At 47.8% G+C, this 11,113-nt stretch overlaps 1 protein-coding gene across 1 annotated transcript; it reads left to right on the top strand.

Moving 5' to 3' along the window:
- The first annotated feature begins 1,722 nt into the window (after positions 1 to 1,722).
- Positions 1,723 to 9,708, top strand: fgf16 (fibroblast growth factor 16). The gene is made up of 3 exons (XM_018737239.1): positions 1,723 to 2,163; positions 5,253 to 5,356; positions 9,011 to 9,708. The coding sequence occupies exons 1-3, from the start codon at positions 1,902 to 1,904 to the stop codon at positions 9,254 to 9,256; spliced, it is 612 nt and encodes a 203-aa protein (XP_018592755.1). The 5' UTR covers positions 1,723 to 1,901; the 3' UTR covers positions 9,257 to 9,708.
- Positions 9,709 to 11,113: the final 1,405 nt, after the last annotated feature.

The following is an 11,113-nucleotide window of genomic DNA, read 5'->3' as shown; positions in this document are numbered from 1 at the left end:
GGTCCAACCCACTGCGCCACTGTGCTACCACACCCCCCACTCTATTTTTGGGAATAATTGTTCACAACTCCTCCCGAGCCCCTCCTTCACTGTATGTTCTACCCTCTCGGATTATTAAGTGCATTAGGGATCATGAGGCTGATATGAAACACTCGCAGTCTGAACATTCCAGTGCTCTGCCGGCTTCTGGGAAATTTGCAGATACAAAAAAATTATCAGTAATTCATCTTTCGAATAAGACACGCTTTATACAACTTGACCAGAAAAAAATTCCTCTGCTTGGAAAATGATTTATTTTTCATTTTGAAAAAAGTAAAATAGATTCAGGGAACTGCAAAGGGGCTTTCTGAAATTGATCTGAGATCAGAAAAAATAAATATGCAATTTTTAAACCATACACAGGAGATAATAATGCCTTTTATCCAGAGATCTTAAATGTGTCCTTGATCTATCGCTGAAACATATTAGTAATTACAGTGAAGTTTTTCTTGGTATAATTTGCTGCAGAAACTTAAGGGGTAAGGAAAGAAAAACAAATTTCCTTGAATACACCACACTGCCTTGTGCAGGTCTAGTCGTGTCTTACAAAGGAATAAAAAAAAATCGAAAGACCGCTAAACTAGCCGTTACTTATTGATTGAGATATTGCTGGTCATAATACCTTTGATGTCTTCTTGGAAGGGGGTGTCACAGCCCAGTGGCTTTTCTAACGATATCCAGTGTCTCAAATGCAGCCTTAGCTAGATAGATAGATAGATAGATGGATAGATAGATAGATAGATTCAAATGGCTCATGCAATCTGAAAAGTGACTTATTATGTCACAGTGTTAATATTATTGTATTAATTGGCACAAGAATGTATGGAATTCATCAGTATATAAAACACATTTTCCCAGTCCACCAATACACACAGATGACCTGTCAGTCATGTTTCAATGACCTTCTGCACCTAACTGTCCCTTGGTGTGATGGTCAGCTTTACGACAGCATGTCAGCAGCTTGTTCACCCACCCCTCCTCCACAGTAAGAACTGCTGGTTTTACAGTGATAGGGGTCGGGGGAGAAGGCGAGGAGACACCTGCGTTTAGAGGAGAAGTGAAGAAATAGGCTCCATGTGCTGCTTCACCGTCAAGTCTAGAAGTCATTGCTCACTACCTGTGTGCCTGGAGCTCGGGGGAAGAAGAGAAGAGAAGAGAAGAGAAGAGAAGAGAAGAGAAGAGAAGAGAAGAGAAGAGAAGAGAAGAAATGGGATTATGAGAGATGAAAAGCAGATGGGAAGAACTGAAGGCGAAGAGACGGGAAGGAGATGAGATGATCAGGAGATCCACGGAGCACTGACTGGCTCATTTCTGCACGAGAACATGTTACATGGTGATGGAGACCAAAGATGAAAACTAAAGTAAAGGCGCTCGCCGCGCGATTTGAGGAAGAAGGCGCCTCTCAGCTTCTTCTTGGCGTTTCGATCGGAACCCTCGGTTGCGCTGCGCTGCGCGGGTCCCTCACCGCGCGGATGCGCTCTGAAGTTCCACTTTATTATTAATAACGCGGCGGCGCGCAAGGGCGCAGCGCGGGCACGTCTCTCCGCGGAGAGCGCGCTGGTGCGTGTGAAGCGGGGATGTGGGCCAGGCGTGGCTTCTATTTGAATATCCAATATGTGGATGCTCGGGGAGGATGTATATAAACGGCGCTTTCCATCTGATAAACAGTCATCTGCGCGGCGATGACCAGCGAGCGCTGGCCGAGGAGAGCATGCTGAGACCCGCAGCGTGAGCAGCTGCGCCGCGGACGCGTCTGCGTGGGCTTCGTGCGCGCGCGCGCGTACGTGCGTGTTCGAGAGCAACCCCCGCGACCCGAGCCACTCGGCTTCCGAAGCGAGCGAGACCTTCCAGGGCAGGCGCACATGGACATGGCAGAAGTGGGAGGCTTCCTCGGGGTGCTCGATCTGGATCTACAAGGGCTGCCGGCGCTGGGGAGCGCGGCCGTGGGGCTCAACGAGAGGCTGGGCCAGATCGAGGGCAGGCTGCAGCGGGGCTCCCTCACGGACTTCGGCCACCTCCAGGGCATCCTGAGGCGGCGCCAGCTCTACTGCCGCACGGGCTTCCACCTGGAGATATTCCCGAACGGCACGGTGCACGGGACCCGGCAGGACCACAGCCGATTCGGTGAGGGCGCGTTTTCACGCCGTTTCCACCGCGCTCCCACGCGTGTCGCCCTGCTGTCACCCGGGCTTCGGCCGGACTCGCCCCGTAGACTGACACAGACCAGAGCGCCACGAGTTCCTGAAACAATCGATGCAAAACGGAGATCTGCTCAAACTTTTCTCGGCGCTCCTCTGCAGACACGTGGAGGTGCCGCTGCGCCGCTGCGCTCCCGACAGCCGAGAGTACGGGCGCGCGCGCATGAGCTGTCCACATGTGAGCCTCGCGCGCTCCGCTCGGGTCCCCTCGCCCTGCCCCGGCGGTGGGACAGAACGCAGGTGTCTTTTCTCACCCCTTTTTTTATTTGAAGAATTTGCTCGAGAGACGAGCCACGGGCGCGTGCATGCACTTACACAAACACGCGCTCACACACACATTACTAATTATACCGTCGGGGAGCGGTTCCCATTCGAACGGTAAACACATGAGGTCAGGTCTCAGAAATGCGCGTTTTTCTTTTTTTTTTTTTTTTGCTCCCGCGTCACGGTGCAGGTGCAGCTCCGCGCGGAGCAGCGAAATAACTGTAATTAACGCGCGTCCGTGGCGGAATTTAAGGAAGTTTTGGCTCCCGCGTCCGCGGCCAAAACAAGCAGTTCGGCCGTTCCGGGTGGTCCCTCTGGTGCCTTCTTTCCGTTTTATTATAACTTTTAATCGGCAGAACCCAATGGTGTCGAATGTAAACGGGTACTCGCGCGCAGGGCTGTTAGAGGTGAATAGTTTCAATCAATGAGGTGAAGGCGCGAGACGCCTTTCCCGCGCTTTTCCAATGGCTGTTTCCTCGGTTTCCCGCGCGGTGAGGGCGGTCGAAAGGGGCCGTTAGTGTCATTAATCCGCACCGACTTCTTCCTTCACTGCCCGGCGTCTGTCGCTCGCTGAACCGTGTTCCTTGGAGCAAGAAGGAGTGTGTTTCATGTGACGAGCAAACAGCACGCTCTACCCAAAAGTGTGTCCTTCCTTGTGTGTCAAACGTTTCGTTTTTCCAACTTCACTGTGACATTCTGGTGACTTGGAACTGATATAGTGTGCAACAAAAAAAGGAGAAAAGTCTGTTAAAAAACGCATTTATATTGACACATATATATATCATATATGTGTGTATACAATAAAAATGTGTGTGTGTGTATATATATATATATATATATACAGTTTATAGTTGTGTGTATATATGTATATACACATACAAAATGTGTGTTATATACAGATACGTGTATATACTCACAGAGCTACCCAACAAGCGCCTTATCTCAGTTGAACACTTTAGTGTTTCAAAATACCTTTTTTGTCAGTTTTTTCATTCATTCTATGTGACTTTGGTCTTATTGAAGGGCATTTTGGCATGTGGGAAACAGCTCTAACATAGACAAGAAATTTGCGGTCAGGCCTGCTCGGTTTATTGGCTACGGATACTTACTTATCGTCTCATTAAAGTGGGGACATTTTTACACTGAGACAACCAAGGTAGAAGTAGTGTGTAGTGAATATTTAATGCTTCAAGCAGGGCAGACTGTTTTCACTCATATCGATGGCCTTGGTCAATATACAGTCTATCCAGTAAATGTGCTGCTGTTTCTAGCCTGAGGATCAGTAGATGCTGCGCTTCTGGGCTTTGCGCTCACTGCCTCCAGCATGTACGGCGGGAACCTGGTCACAGAGTCTCGGTCTGTACCACATCCGGCCGCAGCCAAGCCAATGCGGGCAACGCTGGGTATCGAGTCCAGATCGGGAATCCAGCCTCCTTCAGTGCTCCTCTTGAGACTGCCAAAGACTAGTGCTGGAGGAGGACTTAACGCCTGCCCTCTGGCATAGATGTTAACATGTGAAATGTCTAAAGGTTGGCAATAGAGCAATAAATTTCCATGACAGGTGCAGTTGTGTACCCTGGATGTGTGAAAGAAGACCTGTCCATGGTCCTGTCCGGCTCTGGTCTTGGACACTGGCTTTACTCGTCAGGCTTATCGAAGGCGTGTGTTTTGTTCATTACTCCAGAGTGAATGCTGGGTTATGCTGGCACACCATGATAGTTCTTCTTCTTCTTATTATTATTAATATTATTATTATTATACACATGGCTCAGGTTGAGCTCCCAGACCCAACAGAGGCGATCCTGCCAGTTACACGGAAGGCTTTTTTTCCACTTGTACCCTCCCATGCCTTGGCAGCTCCCAGCAAGCCTTGCTCGGGAGCACGTTGCGGTCGCTTTGGGAAAACTGTGGTCATCACTTGGTTTCGTTTGCCGTGCCAGTATTGCGGACTCGAGCCAAGCACTGCTGCACACGGTCTAGCCACCAGCTTATTTTTAACATTGTAAGTCGCTTTGGAGAAAAGGGTCAGCGAAATGAATAAATGTAAATGTAAATTTAACATAGACAACATGCATAACTTATACAGAACATAGAGCAGAGGACACCTAAGACAGAGAAATGTAAATTGATCTTAGTCTTTGGAAAGATATTCAAGCACATTGTTTAGCAGATGCCTTTGATCTTTTTGCTCATGCAACAAGGTAATGAAGGTGGTAATTTAGGAATAACACACAAGAAAAAGAAAATCATCTTGTTTCGAAATCCTAATTCCTCTACTTATTCGCTTTCTCTATTTGTTTTTTGTGTGTGCCCTGCTGCTGGCAGAGACTGCTTCACTGGCATCTGTCTGTTGTCAGTGATCATATATCAGTCATCAAAAGAGGTTCAGTATTGAATTCTTTCTGATCCTGAATTTTTCCTTATTCACTGTCCAGGTTAAAGGGGAAATGACTGTTACTTGTAAGCGATACTGGCACATTGCACCTTGGATGGGCTGAGCTGTATTAGTTACTTTAAACAGCTATTTTATATGGATTATCAGTGAAAATTTGGGATATATTGCTGTGATCACCCTTAGACCCTCTGTCCCTTTTCGCAAAGTTTGCCTGTGAAATGCATTTAAACAAGTGATTGGTTTCCAATGGCAGCGGCTGTTGGTTTATTACAGGCTGCGGTTGGCTAACGTTGGTGCCAAGTTTTTCTGAAGCTCTGAGCCTGTGCGGGGTGTAACCTGTGCCTTCCTGTCCTCAGGGATCCTGGAGTTCATCAGCCTGGCAGTGGGGCTGGTCAGTATCCGAGGGGTGGATGCTGGACTCTATCTGGGAATGAATGAGAAGGGCGAGCTCTACGGGTCGGTAAGTCAAGCTGCTAAATTCCCTAACCTTATCCCTAACCATAACCCTAATTACGGTTCTTATTACGGCTTATCTGATTACATTTCATTTGTCCATACGCTAAGGACTTGAACATACATGTACCCCCGATACCCAAACACTCTGAAAATAAAGTCCTGAGCAATGGGATTAAATCCTTAAAACTCAGTTGTCAATTGGCAGGGTTTATGAAACACGGAATTTTTTATATTCTGAAAAAATAGAAATGATTTTTGATTCCAAGTTCAGATAATTTCTGATGAGATCTTGTCCCGCTACAGTATTTGTCTGAAACCCCAAAGATTCTGAGCTGATAGCGAAGTGGTTACAGCTGCTACCTTCAGACCCCAAGGTTTCAGGTTTGAATTCCACCTCCTGCTGTAGTACTTGTTAGCAAGGTACTTACATTAAATTGCTTCAGTAAAATTACTCAGCTGTATAAATGGGTAAATCATGGAAAGCTGGGTTGGAAGAAAGTAACAGCTAAATTAATGAAAAGTATTACATATTCAGGCTGCCTTGTGCTTGGTTCTCATGTTGTTGTAACACACGTTGCACCTCTTATAAAGAATCTGAAATATGTAAAGGCCCAGAAAACCCTGTCCATCTGTATGAATAGCTGTTCAGTTAGTTTTCTTGTGCTCTCAAAAATATTTAAAAATTTTGCCGTCACTGCAGTGCTTCATACTCAGCAATCCAGATGGAGGAGAGGAGATAGCACGGGACCTGTCTGCTCTGTCTGTACAGTCATCAAAACAAAAAATTTTGTGCTGAATGCAAGGAATGGCATCACTGCTGATACAGGCACAAAGTACAGAGGAGAAAAAATGCACAAAGCTGGCCAGAGGAGAGCCAGACTTGAGCAACAACTGTAGCGTCACATTCATCCCTGACACACGTAGTATGTAAAAGTGCAGCATATCAACTAAGTGACTGGCGATTGTTGAACAGAATCATGTAATGGCAAAACCATTGAAGAACACCACTGGTGTAGTAGTACTGAGCTGCATGTCATCAGAGCAGTTTTTTATAAACATCATCCAGTGGATGACACAGGGGTTGGAGCTGCTGCCTTGCAGTGAAAGGGTCCAGGTTTGAATCACACCTCCTGCTGGAGTCCCCTTGATCAAGATACTTTCAATGAGTTATTGCAGTTTCAACTACTCGGCTGTATAAATGGGGAGATCGTTATAATTAGCTTGGTCTAAAGATTTAATTTTGAGAGTGACCTTGGATAAAGGCTTTGAATAATATTAATTAGTGTTTGGCTGATAATAGTGCCAAAACATAGTTTTCAGAGTGATACGTAACATGCACACACACATTGTCTGAAACCACTTGTCCCGAGTAGGGTTGCGGCAAGCCGGAGCCTAACCCGGCAACACAGGGCGTAATGCTGGAGGGGGAGGGGACACACCCAGGACGGGACACCAGTCCATCACAAGGCACCCCAAGCAGGACTTGAATCCCAGACCCACTGGAGAGCAGGACCCAGCCAAACACACTGCACCATCGTACCCCCGCGTAACATGCACTTTTACTGAAATTTTTCTTCTCTGGTAGCTCATGTTGAGAGGTCACTGTAAGGAGAGGCACCAGCTGATTGTACTATTATGTGTTCAAGTATATTCATTTTGCTAACGTATTTCTCCAAAATAGCTCACAATAATTCCTCATTTTAAACAACGTGGTAATGGTTACTGTATTAGTTCAGGATAAGTACCTTGATCAAGGGTACTACAGCAGAAGATGTGATTCAAACCTGGATGCTTTGGGTCAAAAGATAGCAGCTCTAACTACATTGCCACCTACTGGCCTGTGTGTGGTAGAACACCTGCTTGGGAGGAGATCTCAGCACCTGACAATGGTACCACCCAGCTGTTACAGTTGCCAGATGTGGAAACTTAACAACTACTCCTCGTACCCCTGTGAGTGTAGTCGATGGCAGCAGTCGGGCATAGTCTCACTTGCTGACCCCGTGATGGGCACCGTCACCTCTTCGCCGATCTCATCCCTGGGGGGGCAGGAGGCTGGGGGGGCAGATTGTGTAGCAGCAGGAAGCATTTGCCAGGAAGGCTGTCGGAGCTGAGGAACGATACCTCTTATCAACTGGAAGCTGGCAGAATTCCCGCAAACACCGCCCGGCTGCACGACTTTCCGCTGCCTCTGCCTCGCAGCAGCACTGCTGTGCACAGCAGGCCGTGGGACCGGATTTCGCCCCACCGCTGGCCCTCTCACACGCTGAGTGTGCGCGATACAAGAGCACGGCTTGTTTCTCTTGATCTGCATCGTCCAGAAGGGGGTTGGGAACGTAGGCTTGATGACCTCGCACCGCAGTCAGTTGCGGTTCACTTTCTTTTAGTCCTCTTCTCGGATGCAGCCCTCCGCACCCGTCGGACCCGGCGGAGAAAGCGCCTGGTCCTCAAAACCAAGGTCAGGAAAACACCAGTGATCCTGTAGTTTTCCTCCAGGCAGGTCCCAGCGTTTTCTCTACAGCTGTAAAATATTCTAAACTGAGAGAGGTGTGTGGGCATCGGGGAAGCAGTAAATTTTATCCTCTGTGTACTGCATGGTGGTCCCACTCACAGAGGGTCCAAAAATCAAAAGTCCGTTGGTTTGCACTTTTTGCTCCAATGCAATGGAATGATCTCCCTCTGTCTCTCAGAGCTACTGAATCCCTCCCAGCATTCAAGAAGGGTTTTAAAACTTACTTCTGTACTGATCTGTATACTCCATAAACTTTATATCACACCATCTGTCACAATCAGTTTTGCATTTCCAGCCAGTTCTATATGCAGCTACCTGTGTAATGTGTCAGTTTAAGCCGTCACATCACACAAACTGACTGCACTTTTACACACACATCTGTATCTGTACGTCTTCATCTGTCAGTGAAATGACCTTCATATTCTAATGCCTGCTTGGCCAGGTCCTGCTCTCTGGTGGGTCTGGGGTTTGAGTCCTGCTTAGGGTGCCTTGCGATGGACTGGCGTCCCATTCAGGGTGTGTCCCCTCCAGCCATGCACCCTGAATTGCTGGGTTTGGCTCCAATTCATCAGGATAAGCAGTTTCAGTGTGTGTGTCTTTATTCATGTTGCCAGTACATGAGCTCCAACATCTCAGCGATTGGAGGAGGGGTGTATGTTTTGTGTGATAAGGCAGCGGATGCTCTAGCACTTTGCTGCCTCATCCTCACTGAAATGCTGCAGTCCGCTCCAGACTTACCCAAGAATCAATGTTTCGTGCGTAAAGAAATGAGTGCCAATAGTGTGATCAGTTGTACAGTTTTAGATGTCTTGGTGCAAGAGCAGTCAACAAAAGGCCTGCAGGCCTCAGCTGAGGGGGGGGGGGGGGGGGCAGTTCTGCTGAGTAAATGAACCACCTGGCTGAATGACTGTCCTTCCTGAGCTGGAAGTGGTATAAGGAGGGCTTGAACCCTGCTTGGTTTGGCCCTACAGGTCCATAGATGAACAGTTCTAACGTGGTGCAATAGGGAGGCTGGCTCTTGTTTGCTGTATGGACTGGACTGTGGGATACCTAGGGACGGGCTCTGAGTGTCCCCGGTACCCTCCAGGATCCAGCTCCTCGGCAGTTTCTCGTTGTTCACATATGACCGGCTTCCTCTCTCCCCTGCAGAAGAAGCTGACTGCCGAGTGCGTGTTCCGGGAGCAGTTTGAGGAGAACTGGTACAACACGTACGCCTCCACTCTGTACAAGCACGCGGACACAGGCCGCTACTACTACGTGGCCCTGAACAAGGACGGCTCCCCAAGAGAGGGAGGGAGGACTAAAAAGCACCAAAAGTTGACGCACTTCCTCCCCCGACCTGTGGAGCTAGAGAAGATCCCGCAGTCCTACAGGGACTTGTTCCAGTACAGGTGACGAGGACAGGGGGCGAGATGAGGAGAGGGTTGGGGAGGGTTCGGCGACCCCCTCCGAGCCTGGCTCACCTGGTGGTGTTTATGTTTATCTCCTGCACTCACTAACAGCCACCAGCGTAAACACAGTGTGTGTGTTCCCGGATGAACCCGCTTCCTCTTTTTAATGTGTTTCAAACCGCAGCGCGACCGGGACATTCCTTTCAGTCATGGATGCCAACGGACATCAGGCAGGAAGCAATCGCACCCATGGCTGCTTAACCTAATATGTTGCTTTGAGAACATTTTCAATGGAAATCAGCTCAATATTGTTGACTGATCAGGGATCAGCTTTTGACAAAGCCACTGAAGGGGCTAAAGCTCCTTGAGCACCAGTAGATCCTCCAAGATGAGCACAGAGGTCAATAAACCGGAGGCACTGAGAGCAGGTCTGTCTGGGACACCACATTCCTCACTTTCCGCAGTCCACTGTGGTGTGCATCTCAGACATCAGCTCAGACATCTCTGAAGATGGAATGCAGCCGGTTGGAGCCTCACTGAAAGTGCCTTTGGTGTTTTCATCCACGTCCTTTCTTTGAAAACAAGGAAGCAGTGGACCTCAGTGGAGGACGACATGATCAAGGTCCAACCACAAGCATGCAAGGTCAGCGACCTTCCTTAAAGTGCTGGCCGATGTCAGTCATCGTGTGACAGTCAACATCTAGTCGTAAGTCGATGAAAGGGGTTGGAGTCAGCTTTCGGACTTGGATCTCACGCACACACGGAGAATAACCGGGAGCGGCCGAGAGGGAAAGGAGCGTGACCTCGAGTCCAGCCAGCTGCTTCCCGCTGAACGCCGTCATCTCTCTCTAAAGGGTCCAGCGGGTTTGTTCATCACGCAGAAAACTAACAGCAAACCATATTTACATTGTGGATAAGAGCAAAACGCTGCTGAAAATATACTAGGGGCTGTGTTACCTCTTCAGGCAGAGTAAAGCTGTGGTTTTCTGAGAGTGGTCATGTTACGCTGGTTTGTGAACTGCAAGGGACCTGTAATGTTCATGGTGTCAGGAACATTATTAAAATGTTAACAACTGCAGTGTAAATATAGATAAAACTATTTATAAGATGTACAATATATTTATTTTCTACATATGAATATATATATTTATTTATTGCAAAGGTTTTATTTTGTAATGAACTTGAGAAGTTAACAATTACAAATTCTACTGAAAAAAAAACGGCAAAAAGAGCAGAATTCGCCTGACAATAAAATTGTCCTGCTATTTAATATTCCTCCCGAGTGAGCATTTTTGTTTGGAAAAATCACAGTCCTGTGTACCAATTAAATGTGCTTGTGAACAAACGGAGTTGGTTGACTGAGTCGTCACGATGCTTCTTGCTCATATTCGCTCGCCCGCAACCGAAAGGGCCCAGTCACAGGTTTAAGGGCCACTTTTTCTTCATAAATCTTTAATAATGGGGCATGAGTTGGGTCACAAAGACACACACCAAAAAAGAAAAAACACTAGGCTTGACATTAAAGTACGCGGTACACATGGAGAGCTCCGCATGTTCACCTCAACAGAACACGTTTTTCCAAATATTGGTCATCACTGTAACCAATAACAGGTGTAAAGTACCTCCGCAGCAGAAAGCAATTTAAGCAAACGCAACATCCCATATTAAGGATCAAAGCGCGAGCAGAAAAAAAGTCTAGTTTCTCTTTCCCCGGATCGGAATTCCAGAGGTGGGCTGCCGCGCAATCAAAGCGAGCCGTGTCTCCCGAGACGCGACCGTGCGCTCGTGATGCGAAGGGCTGCTCTTGGCACGGCAAGAGCCACGAGCGAGCAGATAAATCACAGCATTGGCGCTCGACGGG

This window comes from Scleropages formosus, chromosome 13, assembly GCF_900964775.1.
Source record: "Scleropages formosus chromosome 13, fSclFor1.1, whole genome shotgun sequence".
Classification (NCBI taxonomy): Eukaryota; Metazoa; Chordata; class Actinopteri; order Osteoglossiformes; family Osteoglossidae; genus Scleropages; species Scleropages formosus.
Note: the sequence above shows the minus strand (reverse complement) of the source record. Positions and strands in the feature narration are given on the sequence as shown.